The sequence below is a fragment of the Canis lupus genome, chromosome 16, assembly GCF_048164855.1.
Source record: "Canis lupus baileyi chromosome 16, mCanLup2.hap1, whole genome shotgun sequence".
NCBI lineage: Eukaryota > Metazoa > Chordata > Mammalia > Carnivora > Canidae > Canis > Canis lupus.
Window position 1 is genome coordinate 60,653,530 of NC_132853.1, and position 24,305 is coordinate 60,677,834.

The 24,305-nt window shown below is 63.1% G+C and overlaps 3 protein-coding genes across 12 annotated transcripts; all 3 read right to left on the minus strand.

Annotated features, from left to right (window-relative positions):
* Positions 1–48: 48 nt before the first annotated feature.
* Positions 49–8,947, minus strand: MAFG (MAF bZIP transcription factor G). 10 transcript variants are annotated; one of them, XM_072782011.1, is made up of 3 exons: positions 8,852–8,944; positions 4,885–4,947; positions 49–4,791 (listed from the first exon to the last, which is right to left on the minus strand). In XM_072782011.1, exons 2-3 carry the CDS (start codon positions 4,918–4,920, stop codon positions 4,339–4,341), a joined length of 489 nt encoding a protein of 162 aa, XP_072638112.1. In that variant the 5' UTR covers positions 4,921–4,947; positions 8,852–8,944; the 3' UTR covers positions 49–4,338. The 10 variants fall into 10 exon arrangements, with proteins under 10 accessions (XP_072638112.1, XP_072638118.1, XP_072638116.1 ...); XM_072782017.1 differs by lacking the exon at positions 8,852–8,944 and adding an exon at positions 8,323–8,484; XM_072782015.1 differs by lacking the exon at positions 8,852–8,944 and adding an exon at positions 7,537–7,936.
* A 3,376-nt stretch (positions 8,948–12,323) lies between these two features.
* On the minus strand, positions 12,324–16,751 carry PYCR1 (pyrroline-5-carboxylate reductase 1). The gene is made up of 8 exons (XM_072782021.1): positions 16,688–16,751; positions 16,183–16,299; positions 15,919–15,989; positions 15,027–15,206; positions 14,590–14,811; positions 14,315–14,407; positions 13,978–14,141; positions 12,324–13,149 (listed from the first exon to the last, which is right to left on the minus strand). Exons 2-8 carry the CDS (start codon positions 16,247–16,249, stop codon positions 12,984–12,986), a joined length of 963 nt encoding a protein of 320 aa, XP_072638122.1. The 5' UTR covers positions 16,250–16,299; positions 16,688–16,751; the 3' UTR covers positions 12,324–12,983.
* Positions 16,752–19,209: 2,458 nt separating this feature from the next.
* On the minus strand, positions 19,210–21,270 carry MYADML2 (myeloid associated differentiation marker like 2). The gene is made up of 2 exons (XM_072782022.1): positions 20,171–21,270; positions 19,210–19,399 (listed from the first exon to the last, which is right to left on the minus strand). The coding sequence occupies exon 1, from the start codon at positions 21,155–21,157 to the stop codon at positions 20,234–20,236; it is 924 nt and encodes a 307-aa protein (XP_072638123.1). The 5' UTR covers positions 21,158–21,270; the 3' UTR covers positions 19,210–19,399; positions 20,171–20,233.
* Positions 21,271–24,305: the final 3,035 nt, after the last annotated feature.

A 24,305-nucleotide genomic window follows, 5' to 3' on the forward strand; every position in this document is an offset into this window, starting at 1 on the left:
CCGCCCTTCCGGCCCCGCCCACGCCGCGCGCAAAGGAGGCACCTGACGGTCTCTTTAAAAGGTGTTTATTGGTCATATACAAAATAAAGAAAACCTTATATATCACAAACATACACTATGTACAGCAATAAATACCCGGGGTCCGGCCCAGTGCCGCCCCCCCCTGGACAATAATTTAGCAATAAATACTGCACAGGGCAGGCGGGGCGCTGCGCCGCGGCCCAGGGAGGCCCCTCCTCGCCTGGATCTTCAACGGCCCGGGAGCCCCGGCAGCCCCCGGACCCCCGCCCCTGCTTCCAGCCCTCGGCGACTCCCTGCACCCAGCCCCTCAGCGCCAGGGCGGCCCCGGGGCCGGGCACCGGGCTAAACGGCGGCGCCACCCACTCCCGTTTGGTTAAAGGCTTCAGGGAGCAGCAGGGTGCGGGGTGCGGGGTGCGGGGGAGGGAGGGCCGGCCCCTCGAAGCTCCCCGGCACGCTCCCCTCCTGCTCGGGCTGCCCAGGCACCACGCACCAAGGCTGCTGCCCCAGCGCGGGGTGGAGACCCGGTGACTGGCCCACGGGGACAGCACATGCTCAAAACACACAGGCCTGCAGGAGGACAGGCCACAGCCCTGCCTCGTGTGCCCTCCACGTCTCCCCGCCTGCTCCAAAACTAGACGGCCAACAGGAAGGCAAAAACGCGCCAAAACGAATTATTCAGTGGCTTCTGGGGGGGGGGGGGGGATCGTTACCGTGTTGGTTCCTTTCACCAAACCACAGCCTAAAAAAGCAACTTACAAGATCCCAGAGCGGAAGCGGTGCTGCAGGCTGTGGCTTGGGCTGCCCAGTGGTGGATGGGAGCTTGAGCCAACTGGCCACCTCAGAGAGGGGAGGCGACAGGGACAGGAGGGGGCTTGACCACCTGTCCCAAAGCAGGCCGCAGCCAATCAGAGCTGTGGGCTCACGCGCTGACCACAGAGGCTGCTGTTGACCATCAGCGGTGTGCACAAAGACCTGGAGCAAGAGCAGAAAAGCCTCCAGGGGAGACCTGGCATCCGGCAGAAACCAGAGCACCACACGGCTGAGCAGCCACATCTCCTCACCTGGACAAACAGCAGTGCCACCCAGAGCAGCAAGCCAGGGCCATGGGGAGGTCTCCCTGGGGTCATACTCAGGGCAGGAGCTGACCTGTTCCCACAGGGCTCTCCTCTGAAATCTGAGTGTCCGTGTTGGGATAAGGGAGGAGTGAGGGCAAGATGGGAAGGAAGGTGCACATCATGGTTTACTTAGCGGGCAAGTTTGGGAGACTTGGCCTCTGCCAAAGCCCTCGATTCGCTGTGTCAGAAAAGTCGGGAAAAAGAACACGACACCGTCACAGTAGGAAAACTAAATTAACAAGAATCAGAAAGACACCAAAGCAGTCACATGTGGACACAGGCTGTACCTGTCAAGAAACCAAGGTGATGGGAGGGAAGGGGCAGAGTGCGGAGTGGCCCCGCTGGGCGGGCTTGACAGGAACGGGATGTTCCCCCAGACCCAAGGAACAGTTGCTCCAAATCCAAAAACCATGAAAGGAAACATGGCCTCACTAACTCTAGAAGCTTCTTCTATTACCTAAATCAGATCTGCAATTGGTCTTCTCCGGGTGCCCACCCCCACAGCCTGCCTCTCACCTTCCAAGCCTGTCTCCTTCCTCTGCTCTCCAGGTCTCCAGCCTGGGAGATGGATGACTGCCTCCTAGCCAGGACCAAAGTGGGGACCAGAAGTGGATATGGAGGGCACAGGCTTCTCCCTCTCTTCAGAGACTCTTAGGATGGGATTCCAAATCAGTGCCGCTACGACCAACATCGACAACTTTCATCTGGACCCTAGGTAGACAAAGCCACATGGCAGGGAGGGGCAGTAAGCCACTAAGTATTGAGAGTCAACAGTCAGAATCTCCACGGCAGGCCGACCCGAGTCCAACCGGGACCGGGGAGCATCTAGGACCAAGAGAAGATAGAATCGGACAGCATGGCCCTGTTCCTATCCCACGGCACCCGGGGTCACACCCAGGGAGGGAAACCCTGCTGCCCCCAAAGTCATGCCCCACCAGGCTGCAGTGAGATTCTTTTCACCAGCCCACACCTCTGTGCTTTATAGGGGCTCAAGCCCCCAGAGAAGCTGCCCAGCGACCTCCAGGAGAAGCCGAGACCCATGTGGCCAGAGACAGGGCAGTAGCCTCTTGAGGGCAGGCACCGCAGGCAGCTCCCGTCACAGGCCTAGGAGGAGCTTCCCGAGCCAGGGCTGGAAGACTAGCTGCCTCTGTCGAGGGGCCATGGGGAGGTGGGCTCAGCCCCGGAGAGATGCACCTCCACAAGCTGAGCAGCGCATCCCTGGAAGACACAGATCCCAAAGGGAGGCAAAAAGTGGCCCACAGCCAAGAGCCGGAGCACATTCAGGGCGAGGTGAGGGACAGGACCTGGCCCTGGAGACTGTAGCCCTTGTCTGACACTGGTGGAGACCCCCCCCACTCTGGCCCGCAGGCAGGGAGAGGGGCCACCCCAGACAAGCCCCAAACCACCTGGTTTCCCGGGAAGTATCCCTTCACAGCATGGAAACACGGCTAGGATAGGTGGGCAGCAGGCCTTGACACTCCCACATGGGCCATAGGGTTCCCCGGATGGGGCCCACGTGACACCTGCAGGAACAAGGCTGCGCTCGACGGCCAGAGCCCACACGTGTTGATGAGAGGCCAGAAGGAAGACACCTGGGGGCACCTAGTGACTTCTTGGTCCCTGCTAGTCTGTCACCCATGGCCAGAAGCGGTGGGCACGGAAGCGGTGGGGTCGGGGGGCGCTCTGGGATGGCCCCTGGTCTCACCCACCCGGCCACTGGTTCAGCCCAAGCCTTCCAGAGACATGCGAAGCCAAGGCTGTGCAGAGGTGAGAGCGGCAGAGCCCCGTATCTGATCCTCTGGGGTCCTGGGTCAGGCACCGAGGCAGAGGGGCCGGGCTGGCGGGCAGATTCCCAGGCCCTGCCGAAGCAGGAGCTGCCCAGCACCCAGTGCAGGCCCAGCATGCCAGCAGAAGCAAAAACACAACCAAATCCAAAAAACAGACACGGGAATAACAGACACAAGAAGTGACACCCACAGGTCAAAGGTCACCAGAAGCACCAGCACGGGACGCTGCACAAGACCTCACCAGGCTCAGACGACAGCACTACGGCACGGCACCGGCAAGAGACGGAAGCAGGAAGGGCAAGGGAGTAAGTCACTTTCGGTACAATTGCAAAAGAGATAGCAAAGAGGGCGCCAGCACGCGCCTTGTGGTCGCTCACGGCTTGGCTTTTTTTTTTTTTTTTTTTTGTCTTTTTTAAAACTAAGTTTTATAAATAACGTCTGATAACTCTGTGTATATAAAAACTAAACTCCAACAGCCACAAAGACTTGTCCATAAGTTTACAAGAAAGGGATTTTTTTTTTGTTTTTTTCTTTTGTTAAACTAGCAAAGTTTCTATTATACTTTCCTTCCTTGTCCATATATACGGTCAAATGTTCTTGCTTGTTTTTTTTTTTTTAAAAAGACAGTTTTATAAATACTCTGCAGCTCTTTTTTCTTTAGCTTTTAAACATATAATTTAATAACTTCGTAAAAGGAACTCCTCTCTTTTAAATAAAGGGCTATGTAACCACACAAATAGCTCATGTAAACAGTGACACGGGACCCATCGCAGGACACGGGACACACCCTTCACGTATGCTCACAACCAGTGATTTGGTCTTGTTCAGTGCAATGTGTCAGGCTGGAGCGCCGTGGCCCCTGGCCCAAAGCCACAGAACGCCCTGTCCCTCCCAGCGCCTGTAGCGCCCAGGCTGGTGGCCCGCCCATGCAGGGCCCTCGAGGACACCCTACTCGTAGGAGCAGAGGCCATCTATGCCCATTGGCCGCACTGAGAGTGAACCACAGCCCCCTGCCAGCCGGCAGCGGTCAGGGCTGTGGGCCACCAGGAGTGGCCAGCGGCCCCCTGCCCTGGAGCCCTCCCTGCTCAAACTCGCAAGCCCCAGAGTGCGCGTCCGGTGTTCCTCTGTTCCCACGGGGCCAGCCCTAGACTCCAAGCCTGCACGGCCTTGGTACAAAGGGGACTGGGGCGACCCCACACCACCGCCGAACTGACCAATCCCAACGTACAAAACACACGATGACAACGACGAGATCAGAGGGGCTCAGCCCGGCGCCCCCGGGGTGCAGGTTGTGCTTTGCAGGGGAGGGAGGAGGCGGGAGAGGAAGAAAGGAGAGGAGAAAGAAGGGACAGGGCTGCCAAACTCGCCATGCGCCTAGTGGCCCCTCGCAGACCCGCCCGGGCAAGCGCGCGTCCCTACGACCGGGCGTCCGTCTTGGACTTTACTATCGTGATGACGCTGGTGGCGGCCACCTTGCCGGGGACGAGGGGCCCCAGGCCGGCGGCGAGGGGTCCCCGGGCCGGCGCCACGGGGCTGCGGGCCACGGTCCTGGCGAAGTTCTGCAGGGCCTCGTACTTGGAGCGCAGCGCGTCGAGCTCCAGCTTCATGCTGGCGTTCTCCGAGGCCAGCTTCTCCACCTCTTGCTGCAGCTCCGCCTTCTGCTTCTCCAGCTCCTCCTTCTGCGTCACGCGCTTGACACGGCAGCTGGCAGCGTAGCCGCGGTTCTTGAGCGTGCGCCGGCGCTGCTTCAGCTGGATGATCTCCTCCTTGGACAGGCCTCGCAGGTGCTGGTTGAGCTCCCGCACCGACATGGTCACCAGCTCCTCGTCGGTCAGGCTGGTGCCATTCTCTCCCGGCTCCCGCTTCACCTGGGGGAGCGACAGGGCGTGAGGTGGGGGCGGAGGGGGGACGCCCACCCCGGTGCTCCCCGGCTCCAGACGCCGCCCCCTCTGTCCGCTCACCTTCAAGGCTTTGTTTCCTTTATTGGGGGTCGTCATAACCCGGGGGCACGGCAAGCAGGCACTCTGCGGGACAGGGAGCAGAGGTCAGGACCCCACAGCCCACTCTCCTCTCCCTCCCCAGGCCGCAGAGCCCCCAGCCTCGCCTCTCACCTGACCATTCCCGATACCTGGCCCAGAGGACCACCTGCCACCCTCTGGCTAGGCTGCTCCCCGTGCACCTTGTGCCCAGGAACCCAGTGGGCCAGATCAGGGGAGGGAAACTGAATGAACGGCTGTTAGAGAACGGCAGAGACTAGAAAAGGGCCTCGGGAAGAGATGGAAGGGATGCAGGAGGGGCCAGCCTAGAAGGAAGCCGGGAGCTTTAAAAATAACCCCAGTGTGCGCCCCAGAGCATGGCTGTTCCTGGCGAGTCACGCTGACTCAGCACATCGCTCCCGCTCCCTCACCAGCCTGGCCTGGCGCTCCCCAGGGCTGCCAGCCAGCACAGCCCGGGGACCCGCAGCCTGGGCAGAGCGCTGCTGGGGCCAGTGCCCCCACACCTGTGCACTCCAGGGCCCGACCTCCGACAGCCCCCTCCCCTTAGCTGCCCTGGTACGGGGGTCCTGGGGGGGGGGGTTCCCGTGAAGGCCTCGGGGCCAAGACGAGGATGCAGGCGAGTCAGACTTTTCACTTTGAAGAGCTTGACCGTCCTCAGCATTGGTGGGAGCCCCCCCCTCCACCCCCAGGTGGCAGGCACCCCAGCAGAGGCTGGGCTCAGCCCACCTCCGCTGCCTGGTGGAGCAACCTTCCTGTGGCTTTGGATTGCGGCATCTTGTGCCCCTGCCCCACCCCATCACTGCTATTTCCTAACAGTGCCCGGTTAGCCACCCAACCGGGGGACCCGCTCAGCCTCCTCCAGCCCTCCCCCCCACCAGGGGTCAATGCCCACAGCTCAGAGAACAACAAAAGGACTGGGGGGTGCAGACCAAAGGGCCCCCTCGCAGCCATTCAGTTGCCTTTCCCATACCCGGCCCTCAATGCTTTCTCAAGCCCTGCCAAGGACATTTCTGTGCACCTAATCCTGCAATTCTGGCCCAGCCAGCCCCCCACCAAACCCTTAAACAAGGACGCTTCCCTCTCAAACCCCTACTTGCCAGGTTTGGCACAGAAAGGTAAGTGGCTGGAGAAAAAGAAGGACCGTGGTCTCCCTGCTGCAGGAGGTCACAAGCTCTGCAGGTAGCCCTGGGCTGGGGGCTTTCTCACCCTCACTGGGGAGATACAGCACAGGTGGGGGAGGTGGAAGTGCAAAGCGGCTTCAGGGTACAGCGGCCACCTCACCTAGCCCCGTCCTAGTCCCGGGACGTGCCTCACCACAGCCGGGTTCCCCAGGGCTCTGAGGCAGACCCTGAGGCTGGTCCCATGGCTGTTCCAGAGCAGAGGATGGAGAAGACACCAGCTGGAGGCCAGAAGATCCCCAGAGCCCCAGACCCACCCAGGGGGCTCCCCCAGCCTCGAGTCTGAGTCAGGGTACAGGGACACTCCCCTGGGTCTAACCGTTGTCAGCCCAAAGGAACAGCCCAAGCACCAGCTTTTCCCGCCAGCCATCCTCCCTCCACCCCCGAATGCTGAGCACAACGGTGACTTCCTGAAGAGATCACACAGAGAAGTGCCGAGTGTGGCGGCTGGAAGCTGAAAAGTGCCTCCTCGACAGATTTCACCCTCTGCAGAAGGCCTGAACTCAGCACAAGTGCAGCCACTCGCCTCCTAATCAAAGGTGTAGCGTGTGTCTGCGTGTGGTGGGGGAGGGGCAGGTCTCTGCAAAGCCTGTGCTTCAGGCTCCTGACCAGGCCTCTGCCCACCTGGGACACACACAGGTGTGACAGTGATAGCCTTTGGGGAGGGACTGTTAGAGACAGCTCAGGGTACCCCTAGAAGCCAAAGAAAGGGTACCCGGGAGGCCGGATTAAGGAGAAGCTTCTGCTTTTCCCCCGTCCCACAGGCTCTGTCATCCTTCCCCGCTCCCCTTCCCCAGAGGCTGAGCCACCTCGTAGAGAGGGCTCGGGTGGTCCCAACAGCCTGGAATCCCCAGGGTATGCTGGGCCACCTCCTCAGGCTGACAGCCAGCTGGGAAGGGAAAAACGGGTTCAAACAGTGCCACCCCTTACCTGGGCCCAAACCAGGATGTGGACAGGTGGCAAGAGCAACACAGCCAGCCAGCCCCTGCTCCTGGGCCTGGCCCCAAATTCTAGTGGCCTCAACCTAGCCTGGCCTTCACCACCTCCTCCGAGATCCCCCAGCCGCTGAAAGCCATTCTGGAAAAAGCCAACGACTCAATTTCCACTAAGAATAAAGAAGAAGACTTAGAAAACCAGCCCTTCGGGAATCTGCATTCCTCAGGTATAACATTGCCGCAGAAGGAAAGATCAGCTGAGGTGTTAAACATCTGGCATCGATGAGCCCAAAGCTAAGTATGCGTGTGTCTGTGAGTGCGCGCGTGTGTGTGTGTGTGTGTGTGTGGGGGGGAGGGGGATCCCTGAAGACAGACCACAAGGCCGGCCAGACCTAGCCATGAACCACACCCCCGCCCCTGGAGGCCAGGAGCCATCCACAGTCAGGAAAGGTAGCCCAGGCCACACCACCCTCAGGCTGCCCCCTCCCAATCCCGACACTCACCGGGGCCACAGTCTTCACTAACACCCACACAGCACGGAGCCCAGCCTGGAGGGGGACAGCTCTGGGGTGATGGGGAGCGGAGTGCCTTCCGCGTGCCTCCCACACCAGCCCACCGGCTGTGCCCCAGGACCAGGCGCCCTCGGCTGTGGCCGCCACCTGCGGGGCTTGGACCCAAACCCCAAGGCCAGTCTGCCAAAGGGGCAGGGCCTGCTCACCAGCACCTCACTCCCCAGGTGCCAAAGTCCTGCCGCCCCGTCTCATTGGAGTTTCCTGGTAGAGCTGCACCTGCTCGCCCCTGCCCTGTCCACTGTCCTCCGGGACTGGAGAATCCAGGCACCCCTGTTTCTGCCACTGACTCCCTCCGGCCAGGGTGCATCCCTCCCTTCCCCGCCCAGGGGCTGCCCAGCCCAGCCCACTAGACCAGTCACAGGGAAAGCCTGCTTCCCAGCCTGGCAAGCACGGCCCCCCTAAGCTCCTCCCCTCCTCTCACTCAGAACTATTTCCCAGTTTGGGGAAGTGTCCCAGACGCCGGTTGGGGACCGGACGCCGGAGGCGAGCACGGCCGGGCGGGCGGGGGCTTCATGTTCGGCCGGGACACGACACCTGCACGCAGGCCCCTGCACCTCGTCCTCGCCCAGCCTTCAGCTCGCCCAGAAGCCCAGACTTGAGCCGCTGCCCTGGGCCTGGCCCCCGCCCCGCTTCCCCTCCCGCTCTCATCCCCCGGCCTTTCAGACCCCAGGCCCCTGGCTCGGCCCCCCCCCCCCATTAGAACGAGCATCCAGTGACCTCATGCTGATGACTCAGCAAGTCTCCCTCCGGGCTCTGGCACGCGTGTGACGGAGCGAAGCCGGCGCGGGCAGGGTCTTCCCGGGCCCGCCACGTGCCGCCCCCCCCGCGGCCCGCCGGGGACCCCAGCGCCCGGGCCGGCGGGCACGGACACCTGATGAATCAGCAGCCGGGCCCCGGGCTCTTCCGCGGAGCCGCGGGCGCCCCGCTCCACCCCACCCTTTCCTCCCGCCACACGGCCGCCCCTCCCACCAGGGCGCCCGGGGCTCCGCCGAGCGGGCCCCGCCGACGCCCCGCCCCGCCCTCCTCCGGCCCCCGCGGCCCACCCCCGGCACCCCGGGCGCCAGGGCCCGCGGCCGCTCCGACCCGCGGGGAAACCGAGGCACGGGCCGCCGGGAGCGCGCCGGCAAACGAGCAGCGGGGAGCGCGCGGCCCGCCCGCCGCCGCCGCCGCCCGGGGAGCCGCCGCCCGCCCGCCCGCCCCCGCCCGGGCCCGACCCCCGCCGCCGGCCCGCCGCCGCCGCACTCACCCAGCACACTGCGGGCCCGGGCGGGCCGAGGCCGGGCGGCCGGCGGGCGGGGGTCGGGGCCGCGCGGGGGCTCCGGGCCCGGGGTGGGGGCTCGCCGCCTGCGCGGGCCGGGCCGAGCGCGCTGGGAAGGCCGGGCCGGACCAGGCTCGGGATCCGCCGCCGCCGCCGCCGCCGCCGCCGCTCCACAGACGTCACATGATGTTTGGTCACGTGGGCTCCATTCATGAAGCGGCGACGGGCCGGCCGCGGCTTAAAGGGGCCGGAGCGGCGGCGCGGCGGCACTGCGCCTGCGCGGGGAGCCGCGCCCGCGGCCTCGCCCTGCCCCGCGCTCCCCCCGCCGCCGCCCCCGCCGCCCCCGGCTCGCAGGGGCCCCGCAGCGCCGTCCAGCGTCCGCGCGGGGGGCTGCCCTGCGCCCAGTCCTGGAGGCGCCCGCGCCGCGGCCCGCTCCGCCGGCGAGACCCTTCCCGCGCCGTCGGGGCTGTCGGGGCTCCGGGCCCGCGAGGCCGCGTCTGCCCCCGCCCTCCAGGGACCTCTGGCTGCTGCTCGGCTCCCAGGGAAACAGGCCCCCGGGGGAAGAAGGGACGTCGGGGGGATCCCGTCGCCTCTGCACTTCCCTTCTCGGGTGTAGAGCCGAGCAGGGCGGCTCACCTGGCCGGGCGGGCCCGGGGCACCCAGGTGAGCTGGCGCAGGCGCAGCGAGAGGCCGGCGGCGGGGTTTTGATGGGAATTCAGTGCCACCGCCTGAGGAAGGCCATCTGCAGAGGTCCCCAAAGCCAGGGCGCGAGGGCACCCGCAGGACCCCCGCCCCCTCCAGGAGGAGGTTTCCCTGTGGTTGTCTGTCCCAAAGTGCTAAGGCCAGGGCGCGACCTCGTACGGGGCGTGGCTGCAGTCTCAGAGACTCCAGGGCCCTAAGACATCTGGGCTGTGACTCTCAATTTCTTTTTCTTTGAGGATTTTGTTTGTAAGTACTCTTTCCACCCAAGATGGGGCTCGAACGCACAAACTCAAGATGGCACGTCCTACAGACTGAGCCAGCCAGGTGTCCCTGGGCCATGACTTTTATAGCCAACTCGATATACTAGCAACAACGAAGGCCTGCCCTTGAGGACGGAAATGCAGTCCTGTGGCCTCTAGCTCCACCAGCCTCCCCACCGCCACCACCAGCTCAGTTCTCCAGGTCACACCTGGTGGAGACGTAGAGTCTGACCGACTGCTGGGCCAGGGGCCACTCCACACAGCAGGACCCTGGCAGGCCACGCAGGCTTGACCTGGTGCCGCCCAGCTCAAGCCGGGAATCACGATGCCATCAGAAAATAGAAGCAACTGACCCCGGGGCTGGGACCACCATGGGTGCAAGCTCACTGGCTAATCCGCTCACGTTCCCACACCCCCAACTCCTCAGTCCTCACAGGATGGAGTCTGGCTGCCATTTATACACGAGAGGTGACTGAGGGGCTGCTTTATCAGCCACCTGCTGCTCTGCTTTTCTCCCCAAGGAGGCTCCTACTCTCAGGAAGGACTCTCCTCCTCCTCCCCCCACTGGGAACACAGTTGGCCACTTCTTCCATCTTGGAAGAGGGGACAGGGAGGCAGGGGGATGCGCCCACCCAGGGCCACCAGAGAGGTCGATGGGAAGTGAATTGGGGCCCAATGCACCTGGAGGCCAGTGAGAGGATGTTAGGGCTGCTTCCTGCAGATGGCCCCAGGCCCTGAGGTCAGCCCTCCGGACACGTGATGGGATGTAGTGCTGCCCACCTTCTCATCTCTGGGACCTGTGTGGAGGGGAATGTCCCAGGAGACAACCCAGGCCCTGCTGCCCTCTCACCCAAGACTCTTCTCCAGGGGCGTGGGCAGAATATGTGAACAGTGTCCTGATCACCTATAGAGTAACAGTGGGTTTGTCTGCATGTCTGGGGGAGGCCATCGAGGAGGAGGACGTGCCACGTTGAAACAGCCAAGATACCCAAGCCTCCAGGAGCAGTCTCTGGGTCCAGCTGAAGAGCCCGAGGGAGTCCATGGTGGGTCTCAGCTGCCCTAAGTTTGGCTGCCTCCCGCCCAGGGTCCAGGACGGTTGTCCCCGGGAACAGCACTGCGGCCTTGCTTGGGAGTGAGACCTCAAGGAGACAGGGCCACAGGTTTCAACATCCCTGCTGGTCCACACAGAGTCACCATGACCAGCTTCCAGAGCTGCCTGTTGAGGGCCAACGCTCAGACCCGGGTCTCTGGCCTGGTCTGGCCTTCGCTGGGCCTCCAGCACTCTGCTTCCTGCTGCAGCTGGATGCCGCCCTCCTGCTGGTGCCCCCCCAGGTGTCCTCCCAACTCCACAACCCCCCTTCAGCCTGCACCCTCCACCAGCAGATCCTGGGACCCCACTGGCTTCTCCTGGAGTTCAGCAGGCCCCCACCTCGTACGGAGACTCAGGGCACACGGGATATGGCTGCTGTCCAAACTGACTGACTGGCTCTGCTCCCACAGGTGTCCAGGCCAGGGCCCTCCGAGGATGGACCTCTTCCTTCTCTGACTAGCCAAGGGCTGCTGGTCCTTTTGTTCTGCAGCCTGAGCCCAGCGTGCATGGGGGCCACAGGACAAGGTGAGCCTGGTACAGGAAAGGACTGGCAGAGAGAAGCAGGGCAAGGCCCCATCTAGGCAGGCAGGAGCCGAGGGCAAGGTTCCAGTTAGGAAACTGAGGCAGAAGCTGGACCAAGCAGAGGGAGCTGGTTCTTCCACCAGGCTCACCTGGCCCACTGAGCAAAGGGCAGGAAGTTCATTCCAGGCTCTGTCCCCTTGGGGAGGTCCAGGACATGGGAGGTATCAGATCTGGCACCATGGGAGCCAGGAAAGCTGGCCAAGCTGACCCTCCCCAGCGCAACCCCTGTGGTGGCTTCTCTAGGTGGTAGCATTGCAGCGCTCCCCAGCTTGGTCCTGGAAAGGCCGGTGGCCTAACCTCTTCTGGGAACCCCTTTTCCCAGGGCTCTATGAGAGAAGGGGTGACTGGCTGCTCACTGCCCACCCTCGTGCCCACCTCCATCCACACGGAGAAGCAGGGCACAGGCACTCCAGGCCCAGACACATACGCATCTACTGGGTCTGTTTCTCTGGAGAGCCCTAGGGGCTCCTTCCTGGCCTCCTGCCTGCGTGAGTCGAGGAGCCATCTGCCCCCCCCACCGCCCCCCGAGCTGGGAGGTACGGAGGGTGCAGAGGCGGTGCCTCTCCCCCAGCAGGGCACACCGAGCCCATGGTGCCAGCTTCTGATCACACCTGTAGAGCCCGTGTGGCTGGAGCTAAGAATGGCCCAGAGCACCGCACTCCTCCCTGGAAGCTCCCTGTAGCCTTGCTCACTGAGGCCCAGAACGCCTTGCAGGAAAGGGCTCAGGACCTGCGGGCTGCGGGTGGCGTCTCGATTACACTCAACGAGGACCTTCTAGGGCAGCTGGGGTCCCCGCAACATGAGGTGACAAAGTTAGAAACAGGCACCGGGTTGGAAACTAATGTATTTCACCGAAAAGGTTGGGGACAGAGTGATAGACTCTGTAAGTCAGGTCGGGAATGGGCAGTAAGGCCCTCAGAGATTGGGACCACCCAAGGAGCCCTTTCCTCAAATGCCAAAAATAAGGCATAGTTGGCAGCTGTGGTCTGGCCTGGGCTCAGGATGCTTGGGACCCTCTGGTCCTTCTCACCCCAAGTGGAGGCTGGAGCAGGAGCAGGGGTGGGAAGGGGTTCCCTCCTTGGCTGGGCCTTCATGGGAGGGGAACTTTGACCTTTGTACCCAAGAAGAGGCCAAGCCCCAAGCCAGCGGGCCATGGGGAGTAAAGACCCCCAGGCCTCCTGAGGGCCTCCTGGAGGAAGTGCTCCTGACCTCGTCTGGGGGCAGAGGAAGGGGGAGGTTGAGGGTCGGAATCCATCTCGGCGCTGGGCCAGGAAGCGCTCAGCGACTGCACCGGTTCCCATGGGCAGAGATGTGGGCCCGCCCTGGTTACAGCCCCCACTGACCCAATGTGACCAAAGTCACGGGCAGTGGGCAGCTACGGGGACACCCCGTGTGGCTGGAGCTAAGGACAGCCGGCGCAGGAGTTCCAAGCCCGGGGAGGGGGGGCGGACAGAAGGTGGGGAGCCAGGCTAGCCTGGTGGACACCTCAGTTCTCCTTGCCTGCTGGGGCCAGGCTCTGCGGGAACAGCTTGGAGTGGCCAGAAGGGGCCAGTGAGTGCCCTGGAGAGGACTCCAGCTTCACCTTGTCCAAGATGGTCTTCTTGATGGAGGCTGGTGAGACTTTCTCCTGGTCAGCCATGGACTGCAGCTCCCTGGGGGGGCAGTGAGGAGTGCTGGCTCCAGGCCTCTGCCTCCCTCCTGAGCCCAAGGGTCCACCAGGGCAGAGGGGGCACCTGCCCACCTGGGTTGCTGTGCTGTCACTCCCGTCTCATGTCCTCCTGCCAGCCACTCCTCCCCCAGACAGCCATCTGCCTTCCTCTCCCCTCGTTCAGATCAGCTCGGGTCACCGAACCTACTAGCAGCCCCCCGGCCCAGAACCCATCACCACCCCACTGGGCCCTGGGCCGTATCTGCAGGCCCTGAGGATTGGCGCCAGGAGGGCAGCACGGCATCCGAGGCAGCCTTGCCGTCACATTGTGGCACTTGGAGAAGTTCTGGGTTTCAACTGGGGGGCAGGCAGGGAGGTGACAGTGCCGCCTGTCCATCTTGCGGACCTGAGCCGGGCACCACGGCTCCAAGCCAAGCCACCAAGCTCTGCTGTCCCCCCTCTTGGATTTTCTTTCTGCTGTCACCCAGCTGGGGACACTGAGCATCTGGCCAGCTGACTTGCTTCATCTCCCCAGGACCGGGGAGGGGGTGAGGAGGGTGGGGCCCACCTGGGGTTCCCTCTTGTACCTGCTGGCCTGCCTCCCCGGCTTGGGTGACCAGCCTGGTCTGCGGGCTACAGCTGGGGAAACTATGGGGGGAGCACAGCGTGAGCCCAGAGGGCAGCCGTCCCCCCAGGGGCCATGGCTGCTGAAGGGTGCTGCCAGCTGTGACCCCAGGGCACCACTGCCAGGCTTCGATAAACGTCTGTTGGGTGAATGGCTGAGCAAAATCTGCAGGGGCTCTGGGGAGCGAGGCGCGCGGCTGGGGCCCACCGTGTGCGGATGCAGGAGGCCTCCACGGCGTTGATGAGCAGGGAACGGAAGCCGCCGCTCTCCAGGACGTGCAGGGCGTGGATGGTGGCCCCGCCGGGGGAGCACACGTTATCCCTGAGCTGCCCGGGATGCTTCTCCGAGTCCAGTAGCATCTTGGAGGCCCCCTACAGCCAGAGAGAGCAGCTGGCTGCCACGGGAGCGCCTGTCCGGCCCACAGGCCTCTGCCCCCAGCCCCGGGCACCGTGCACCCACTGACTCTCCACCCACCTGCCCCCATGCAACAGCATCAGGCCCAGCCAGGAGGAGCCCCCACCAAAGGATCGGGAAGAACACTGACCAGCAGAGCCTGGGCCCCGAGGCGGACTGCCAGGCGCCTGGGAAGCCCCATCTTCACGCCCCCGTCAGCCAGGGCCTCCAGGGCTGTGAATGCCTGCAGGGAGAGGACAACTAAGGCCCCACCCTGGGCCCTTCCTCCTCCTCCTTCTGGCACCGGCGGGTCCAGCAGCTCTGCCCACAGCAGCCAGAGCAGGGAGGAGGGCGGAGGATGTGCCCGGAGGCCCTGGAACCATCCATCACCACCACCACCACCCGCCGCCCATCCCCAGGCCTCACATAGGCTGGGCCGCTGCCACTGAGCCCCGTGACGGCATCAATCAGGTCCTCCTCCACCTCCGTGCAGAAGCCCACGCTACCCATGAGCTGCTCCAGGAGCCTGCCGTCCTCCACCTGGGCGTGGGTGCCCGTGGCGTACACGGTGGCCCCCTCCCGCACCACGACCGGCGTATTAGTCATGCAGCGGATGACTTTGGGGGCTGGCTGGAACGCCATCAGCTTCTGGAGGAGAAACCAGCTGTGTGTCTGTCCTGCCCCTTGCCCGGCGCAGCGTGCCGGGCGTGAGGGTGCCCCCACTCACCCAGCTAAGCGTTTCCTGACTTCCAGCTACGGGCTGGGCCGCTGGGCCCACTTCACAGCCAGAGCTCCTGAGCGCTGTACAGAACACACTCGCGTCCCCTCCACAGGTGCCCCTGGCCTAGAGCCACAGTGCCCACCTTCTCGATGGAGCTGATGGTGACACCAGCTGCGCAGGACACCACGATGTGCCGATCCTCGATGTGGGCGCCAATCTCGTCCAGGATAAAGGGGATGATGTGTGGCTTCACGGCCAGGAAGAGCACGTCGCTGTGCCGCACGGTCTCCTTGTTGTGGGGGGTCAGGTTCACTCCCATCTTCTGCAGGGAATGCAGCGTGGGCTCAGCCTGGCACCGCAGCTGGCTGGCCCCCCAGTATCCTCCCCAAGCTAAGAGCCCCACACGTGGACTAGGGCAGAGCTTGCTGAGACTGGACAGCCGGGGTTGGAGGCTCGGTATGGCGCTCTGACAGCCCCCTGCCACCCTTCCACCCTGAAGTGGAAGGAGCGCTGCTCTGGGAATGTGATCCTTCCGCAAGAAAAGAAGAGATGTGCATCCCCGCCTTGGGGGGCTGCTGTCTTCCAGGGGTGCGTGGCATTGGGGGGGCTAGTTGCAAGCTGGGGGCCCGCCCCGCCCTCGCACCTGGGGCCCTAATTCAGCCCTGGCAGCGAAGCTGTATTCAGTGCCTGGATGTGTCTGACCTGGCCCCAATCCCGAGGCCCCGTCTGCCTGGCTCCTGCGGCCCCGGGGGGGGGGCTCCATTTGGGGGGCCCCATTCCAGTCCAGCACACCTTCCCTGCTAGCCGCCTGTGTACCTGTCACCCAGAGGCCAAGAGCTGAACAAGAGGGGCTGTGAGCAGGCCAGGAGGCAGGCTCTGGGATGCTGTAGCCCGGGCCCTCCTCCTGTGTGGGGGGCGGCGAGCTGTCTCCCCCTGGGGCCTTCACACTTGGCTCTCAGGGTCCAGGCTATCGCGGCTCTCCCCAGCACAGGACTAGCCCCTTCGGGGACTGCCCCCTCCCACCCCGCACCTACCCTGAGGCCAGAAACCGTGGGCAGGTCCATGTCCGGGGAGCTGGCCATGATCTTGTGGGCAGCCACGATGCCTGCAGGTAACACCCTTCCTCAAGGCCTGCCCCCCATCCAGTTCCCAGGAAGGGAAGTGGAGATCCCCCACCCCCAGCAGGACAGCCAGCCCCCGCCCACCCCAAACATCACAAGGACCCAGTCCCACAGGACTCAAACAAGGCGAGTCTTCCAGGCGCCCAGCTCCCGCGCCCGCCCGGCTGAGGGACCCACCTGCCGCCGTGAAGCCCTTGGCCAAGGCAAAGGCCAGCTGGCCGGCGCCGATAAAGCCGACGCTCATGGTGTCGGGCGCGCCCACAGCTCCAGGCCGGCACCGGCGCTGCAGAGCAACTGCGGACCAGACGGGGCAGGATCCGGGGCAGGATCCAGGGCAGGACGTGGGCGGGCAGTGCCAGGCCTGGCCCCGCGCCCCGGCTCCCCCCGGCTCCCCCCGTCTCCTCCCGCCCCGTCCAACTTTCCCCCAAGCGCCCGCCAGCTCCGACCGGGCAGTTACCCCCGTCCCCGCCCCGCGGAGCCGTCCCCGACCTGCTCCCGGGGATCCCGCACGGAGGACACGCGGGCGGCCGCGCCGGCCCCCGGAGCGGGTCAGAGCTCCGCGGGGGCGACGCATCGGAGCCCGGGCCCCCCCAGGCCCCCCCAGACCCGAGCCGGGACGCGGATGCGCGTCTCCCCTGCGCCGCCCTCACGCGCGACCTCAGCTGTGCCCGACCCCACTCACCGGTCCCCGCGCGCAGGTCGCCCAGGCCCCGCGGAGCCGCGCCCGCCACGCGGCACCCCAGCCTCCCGGCCCCGCCCCCGCCGCCCCGGCCAATGGGCTGCGCGGCCGCCAGGCGCCGGCCAATCGGGGGCCGCGGGGGGCGGTTGCATCATCCGCTCTCCCGGGGCCACGCCCGCGCCGCCCCCGCCCAGCCGGTCCGCGCCCCCGCGACCGCGCGTGGGGACTGTGCTGGGGGCTGCGGCCGAGGGGTCCCCGCGCGGGGCCTGGCGGGGGGACACGCGGACACGGACACGCGGGTGTCCTCAGTCGCGGGGCCGGTGCTTGCGGCTACGTGGTCATCCTGTTTGGAGAAGCCCAAACTGTAAGATTTTTGCTTGCTTGCTTTTCTTTCTTTCCTCCCCCCCACCTTTTTTTTTTTTGTGGGAGGATTGAAAACAATTTGCAAAATGGAAACATTCAAAAATAACACCATTTTGATACTGTGTTTTGTCTCTTTGAAATTTATTGTACCAAGAAGCTTGAACACTGGAGAGGGTACTCTAAGCTTTTGAGAATCTCAAAATTGGGGGGCACCTAGGAGGCGTAGTTCAGTCCCCTCTGAGATCCAGACCCTCTTCTTCCCAAGTGAGGTTTTATCTGCAAGTGTTTTTTTTGTTGTTGTTGTTGTTTGTTTGTTTTTTAGATTTAGTTATTTATTCAGGAGAGACAGACTTGAGAGAGAGGCAGAGACACAGGCAGAGGAAGAAGCAGGCTCCTCACCGGAAGCCCAGTGTGGGACTCGATCCCGGATCCCGGAATCACAACCTGAGTCAAAGGTGGGCACCAAGCTACTGAGCCCCCCCAGGCGTCCCCCTGCAAGTCTTTACCCAGGCTCAGGAGTGACTGAGGCCATAGGCTTGTTACCATGTAAACCTCCCCAAACAGATGCTTGGGGTAGGTAGTGATCAACCGGTAAATAGAGGAGAGATCCCATAGTGCCCTCCCACTCCCGTGGAACACCCCATGTCTACTGACATCTTGTCTGCAGCGTGCATGGAAATGTTGGGCCCTACCTTTGGGAGAAAAAGTCATTTTCTCGCTGTGGACATGCTCAGGGCTCATGGGAGTTGAGTTTGCATTTGGGTTTCAGGACAGTCCAGGGTCCGTCAGCAACACGGTTAAGGGCAAAGTAAGAAGCAATAGTCATGGAGAACCCATTCTCCCCCAGGGGATATGGTTTATTTTTTTCAGTTCTGTAACTTAAATGGTAACAAGGTACCCTCAGACGGGATCCAGCATTCCTCTGGTGGATATGCCCCAGAAGCAGGGCTGTGAGCTCTTGTGGACACGCTGGTGGCCACCAGCACCATCAGACCACTGGGTAGTGACGGTGTGGGCGACTTCCTGGCATCCCCCACTTAGGTGCATCTGAGCATTTAGTCCTTACCCTCGGGGGGAGGGGCCGTAGCAAGAGGCCCTACCCCAGTTGACACCCCCAGGATCCATGCCCACCAAGCCTCACGACCCAAGTGCCCCTCCCCCCGAGGCCCCTACCCTCCAACCTGCCCCCAACCCCACCCCACTTGTCCAAAGTGGACTGTCTGGGGAGTGGCCCAGACTCAAACCCATACACATCAAGGCCAGCAGCCCCACTGAGTTTTGCCTGACGATACATAATCAAAGGCCATGACCCCTTCTTTAAAAAGTCCTGTTTTTCACTGATAAGAGCAAATAACTCCTTCCTCCAAAAAGAAGGAGTCCTCTGACCCAGGGAGTGACTGTCAGCAGGAGCATCCCAAGACAAGCGTCCTGGAGGACTTCTGCCAAATGTAGGGCCACTGGGGGCACCAAGCTACTGGACAATGAGGAGATTGGGGAGCTGGCAACAGATAAGCGTTTCAGAAGTTCAGCTAGAGAAGGAAGGAAGACTGGTTAGTGTCCAGGCCCCCCTGTGAGCAACGAAGGACGTGGCCCCTATGCTCCTCTGTCACCCGGAGACGTACCCCTGGCCCCCGCTCCCCATCAGCCAGCCAGGGCCGTTGGGACACCTCAGGCCCCCGTGGCTCCTGGTCCCTCTGGTGATTGGCTGTGGAGCCAGTAATGCCCGCACCCTGCAGGTAAAGGACGGGTGTCATCGTGCCGCTCCGACCTGCCAGGTGAGCCCTGCTCCCCTGGTCTGTGTGGTGCCCGCTCAAGGGCCAGGGAGCCTGCGGAGCCCACGCCTTCGAGCTGCTTGGGCTCAGGCACCCTGGGAACAGCAGCCCCGCCTGCCATGGCCATGCCCCTGGCGCCCCAGCAGGAGTGTGGGGTGCCGCAGGGGGCGAGACAAGCTCTGCCTCACCCTCCTCTCCTGCCGCCCACATTGCCCACTGCCTGCTTCTTCCCCTGGAGGCCGCCCACGGCCTGAGGGAGCCCGGCTCTGCCGCAGCCCCCGCCCCTCCCTGGGGCCCGTCGCCAGCCTTTGCTCTGCTCACACTGGGGGACGGCCCAGGGGCTGCTGCTGCCCATCGCCCCTCGGTACAGACTGCTCACCAGAGCCGGGGTGCAAGTCAACACTGGCGTTTATTCTGGCTCAAGGCTGCTGCCATCTCAGGGGCCCTCCTGCAGGTTGCTTTGGGGTGGCCCCGTCTGAGCTCTTGAGCGGGAGAGGCTGGCTGGAGCGGGGCGGGTGACAGCCCAATGGGCCCTGGTGGTCGTGGCCGGGTGAACGATGCTTGCTCGGAGGTCACGGGCCTGTGAGTACCAGAGGGGTGCTCGGTGCCCGGGCTCTGCGGCCCCGTGGCTGTCCCAGGCTGGGCCCTCCCCGGTCAGGGCTGCCCTGCGCCAGCCGGCCTCCCCGGGGCCCACAGCGGGCACCGCAGGAGCTGCTGGCAGGGCTGACGGGGGCGCCTGGTGGGCACTCCCTCACCGGGGCGGGCGCCCTACTTCCCCTCAGCACTCTGGGCTCATCGTGGGGCTGCCCACCTGCGGCGGGCCCCTGCCGGCCCCCGGCACTGTCCCCAGCCTGCTGAGGCCGCCCTGTGCGACCACACCACGAGTCCTGCTCTTGTTACAGCCACTCAGAGGTGGGCAGGCTGGGTCCCAAGTCCCAGCTCCTCTCTGAGCTGGCACGGACTCCCGCCCCAGCAGCACCCTGCTGACACCCGAATGTGGTCTCCGGGCACGTGGGGCTGCCTCCAAAACCCTTGCCTTGCTGTCCCCACCTATAAAGTGGGTCACAACAGCATCTGCTTCAAAGGCTTCTCACATTACAGTGGGTAGCACGGAGCCAGGGAGGGCCAGGACATGGGGAGAGACAGAGGGGGGGTACAGACAGAGACGAGATGTGCACAGCAGGAGAGAGGCAGACAGCGGCAGGGAGCTGCCGGCGGGGAGGTGCTCGCCTGGGTCCTGCTCAGGCCTTGATCCGCTCGTCTTCCCCCTCCTCCCCTTGCTGAGCCAGAAATCCAGGAGTGCTCAGTTGGTTGCCTCCCTCCGGCTTGCTACCCGGGGATCTGGGTTCACCTGGGTCCCCTCACGGAGCCGCAGCCCCTGGAGAGCGCGGGTGGGCAGCGGCTTCCTGCAGAGCTACAGGGTGGGCACGAAGCGGATCCTCTGGGAGTAGGCGAGGTCGGCAATGTAGAGGAGCAGGTTGACGTAGGTGAAGGTGGCCACGACCAGTTGGCTGTCCCAGGAGCAGCTGCCTCTTGGGCAGTCGGGGGGCCGCCCAGGCTCACCATACTTGGGGTCGAAACAGAAGACAGGCCAGATGACAGCGGCGCTGAGGTAGAGAAGCACGGCCAGGAAGGTGTACACCACCACCAGACGGTCGAAGGGGCAGCCCAGGCCCCCCGTGTGGCCCGTCACGCTCAGGGCCACCACGGCCACCGTGGCCAGGAAGCACAGGCTGTAGACAGCCACACACCACTGGGTGGCCACGTAGCGCCCGTAGCGGCTGTCGTAGACCAGTGCCCCAAAGATGATGCAGGCCACGAAGGCCTGGACGATCTTGAGGAGCCCTGAGACCGTGGCCATGTAGCTGGTCACCTGGCCTGGCCGGGCCCGGGTCAGGGCCACCTCCGCGGCGTAGGCCAGGAAGAGCAGCCCGGCGAAGACGCTGGCCGCCAGGCGGAAGTCCCTGGCTGTGCAGCCCGCGGGCTCGGGCGGGCACTCCAGCCGGGTGAAATAGAGCGGGTAGATGACCGCGGCCGTGGCCGACAGTAGCGTGGCCAGCATGGCGAAAGCTGCTGTGAAGTTGCCCCAGGACAGGTGCAGGCAGCTGTGGAGGCGGGTGAACTCACAGGCCACCACGAGGCCCGACAGGGCAAAGCAGAAGCCCCAGGCAGCCATGCAGAAGGTGCCCTGCACGCCCGCGAAGCCCCCGCGGTGGGCCACCAGGCTGAAGGTGGTGCAGCCGAAGGCCAGCTGCAGCGCCCGGGCCGTGCCCACGGGGGACGCCACGGCGCCCAGGTGCAGGTACCCGCCCCCGGGGGGCTCCATGGCGCTGCCCATCCGGCTCCCTGGCGGGCCGCGGGCCCTGTGCCTCCTGGGGTGGCTGTGACAGGTGCCGGGCGCCTGCAGTAGCGATGACGCCGCCGCTTGACATTGCAGCCGGGCAGCCTCTCCGCGCCTGTGGGGCGCAGGCCCCCCCCCGCCCCCCCCACACTATAAATAGGTGCTCACGATTCAATTGGAGCCCCGGAATAGCAGCTGAGAGCGTCTGTCCCCGGGCCGGAGGGTCATCTGACCCCTGCGCCCGCCGCCAACCCCCGCCAGGACCGTTAACCCCTTGGCTGCTGGCGCCTCCCGCCTCCAAAGCACCTGCGTCTAGCCCAGCGTCTGTCTGGTCTGTCTGCGGTAGGCTGCCCCATTGCCTGCGGGGAGGGGAGGGAGATGGGCAGGGGGAGGGGGAGACCTACGCCTCCAGCCCCCTCCTTGAGGAGGGAGGGGGATCTCAGGCCCCTGCTGCCCAGTCCCCTGGGCTGTCCCCCCACCACCCCCGACCTGGAGGTGGCGGGACTGACCTTGGGGTGCAGAGTTTTCGCTGTCATGAGGGGTTCATTATGGGGCTCTTCACTTCCCTTTCCTCAACTTATGATAATGGCTAGAAAAAACTCGGGTCTCCCCTCCTTAGGCTAAAATATTAATAATATGTGAAATGATTTTGAAAATGAAAAACAGGGCACCCAGGTGGCTCAGCGGTTGAGGGTCTGCCTTTGGCCCAGGGGGTGACCCCGGGGTCCTGGGGTCGAGTCCCACGTGGGGCTCCCCTCAGGGAGCCTGCTCCTCCCTCTCTGCCTGTGTCTCTGCCTCTCTCTGTGTCTCTCATGAATAAATAAATAAAATCTTAAAAAAAAAAAAGGAAAATGAAAACCAATTTTCTGACTGTAAAAGTTGTCCATGTGGAGGCCCAGTCACCACAGGAAGAGAGTAATAAATTTGCCTGTAACGCTATTGCCCAAGTCAGCTCTATGAACATTGTGCATCTCTATACATCCTTATGCATGTTTCTTTTCACTTTTCATTTAGAAAGATTTCAGATTTACAGAAGAGTTGCAAGATAACACAATGAACACTCAGATATCTTTCACCTAGATTCAGGAATTATCAATAGTCTGCCCTATTTGTGTTCTCTCTCCTGTACACCATTAATAATTAGTAATACAAAAAAAATAATAAAGGGCAGCCTGGGTGGCTCAGTGGTTTGGCACTGCCTTCAGCCCAGGGCGTGATCCTATTTATTTATTCATGAGGGACCCAGAGAGAGAGAGAGAGAGAGAGAGAGAGAGACAGGCAGAGGGAGAAGCAGGCTCCATGCAGGGAGCCCGACATGGGACTAATTAATTATGCAGATATGACAATTTGTCAGTAGATACTTCCAAAAACATCTCCTAAGGAGGAGGCCATTCTCCCATAGAACCTGAATGCAGGGCAGCCCGGGTGGCTCAGCGGCTTGGCACCACCTTCAGCCCAGGGCCTGATCCTGGAGACCCAGGTTCGAGTCTCGCATCGGGCTCTCTGCGTGGAGCCTGCTTCTCTCTCTGCCTGTGTCTCTGCCTCTCTCTTTCTGCCATGAATAAATAAATAAATAAAAGCTTTAAAAAATTTTTTATAAAGATTTTATTTATTCATGAGAGAGAGAGAGAGAGGCAGAGACACAGGCAGAGGGAGAAGCAGGCTCCACGCAGGGAGCCCGATGTGGGATTCGATCCCGGGTCTCCAGGATCAGGCCCTGAGCCAGAGGGAGGCGTTAAACTGCTGAGCCACCCAGGGATCCCCAAAAGCTTTAAAAAAATTAAAAAAAAAAAAAAAGAACCTGTATGCAATAACTTCAGTTGGGAAATTTATTCTATTCTATTTATTTACTTATTTTTAAAGATTTTATTTATTTATTCCTGAGAGACACAGAGAGAAGTAGAGACACAGGCAGACAGAGAATCAGGCTTCATGCAGGGACCCCAATATGGGACTCAATCTGTGACAAAACGGAGACCCCTGACCCGAGCCACCAGGCTCCCCGCAGCCACACGGTCCCCCCACTCGGCACTGGTGCCTCTGGCCAGCAGCCAGCTTGGGGGCCGGGCCCAGACTCAGGTCTGCAGACTCTGCCCTGGGCCCTGCCTTTCCTGACCACTTCGTGCCTGCTGTGCCCGAGTCCGGGTGCAGCCCCCTGGCTGCTGGACCCCCAGTTCTTCGCAAGGCCCTGGGGGCAGAGCCAAGCCCTGAGTTCCAGGAGGAAGGAGGAAGGAGGCGGAGGCCGAGGGGGTCTGCTCAGTGGTGGCCCCAGGCCCAGGGCCTTCCCGTTTCCCCCTTCTCGGTTCTTACCGGCTCCCTGTCTGCAAGGGACCTTGATCTAAGACAACAGCTGCATCAACTCCCTGGGCTGGGCCGGTTGGCCTCTGCCCGCCTGCAGCGCCCACGGGAGCCTCCACGTCCTCGGCCCTGTCTGCTTGGTCACCCCACCCTGGGAGCAGAGGCGGCTGCTTGGTGGCGGGGACGGCGGTCAGGACCTGGGGCCTGACATGGGACCTGCTCCACATTCCAGACCCTGGGTCCCCAGGTGCTCGGTCCAAGGCTGCTGGGCCATGTCTTCTGTTCTCAAGCCTCCGCTAACGTGTCACCCTCGGAAACCCTGCGATTCTAGCTCCTCACGGTGCAGAAATGGCAACAAAATTTTAAGTGAATTTAGCCTTCCTGGGGAAGTCTGTGAAAGCCCTCTAGAGAGGAAACAATTTGGCTGTGAGCTCAGTGATGACACTAAGCAGGCTGAGGGCCGGGCTGGGCGCAGGTGTCAATGGGGGCTGAAGGCAGGTGTGGTGTCTGCTCTCAGGGGCACGGGGGCTTGGGGTTGGTGGCACGGGTGGGACAGCCGGGCAGGGCCTGGAGGTCACAGCCACTCTGAGGGCAGAGGGAAGAGGGGCAGCAGGTGGTGTGCATCTTGCTCTGGCACTCGGCACTCGGATCTTTTGGCTTTTTTTTTTGAGAGACAGAGGGGGGGCGGGGGGGGGAAGAGACAGAGAGGGGGGAGAAACGGTGCTGGGGGGAGAGACGGTGGGGGAGAGAACTCCGGCTTACAAGCATGCGGTGGGGGCAGAGGGAGGGGGAGGAGCGTCCTAAGCAAGCTCAACGCCCAGCGAGGGGCGGGTTGCCAGGCTCAAAC

What these genes read in the sequence shown, in the direction of transcription:
- MAFG (XM_072782009.1), bottom strand. Translation starts at nt 4,920, where the DNA reads ATGACGACCCCCAATAAAGGAAACAAAGCCTTGAAGGTGAGCGGACAG.
- MYADML2 (XM_072782022.1), bottom strand. Translation starts at nt 21,157, where the DNA reads ATGGGCAGCGCCATGGAGCCCCCCGGGGGCGGGTACCTGCACCTGGGC.
- PYCR1 (XM_072782021.1), bottom strand. Translation starts at nt 16,249, where the DNA reads ATGAGCGTCGGCTTTATCGGCGCCGGCCAGCTGGCCTTTGCCTTGGCC. An exon ending in CCATCAGCTCCATCGAGAAG is followed by an intron (nt 14,812 to 15,026) that starts GTGGGCACTGTG and finishes TTTCTCCTCCAG; the next exon opens with AAGCTGATGGCGTTCCAGCC. An exon ending in TCGGGGCCCAGGCTCTGCTG is followed by an intron (nt 14,142 to 14,314) that starts GTCAGTGTTCTT and finishes CTCTGGCTGTAG; the next exon opens with GGGGCCTCCAAGATGCTACT.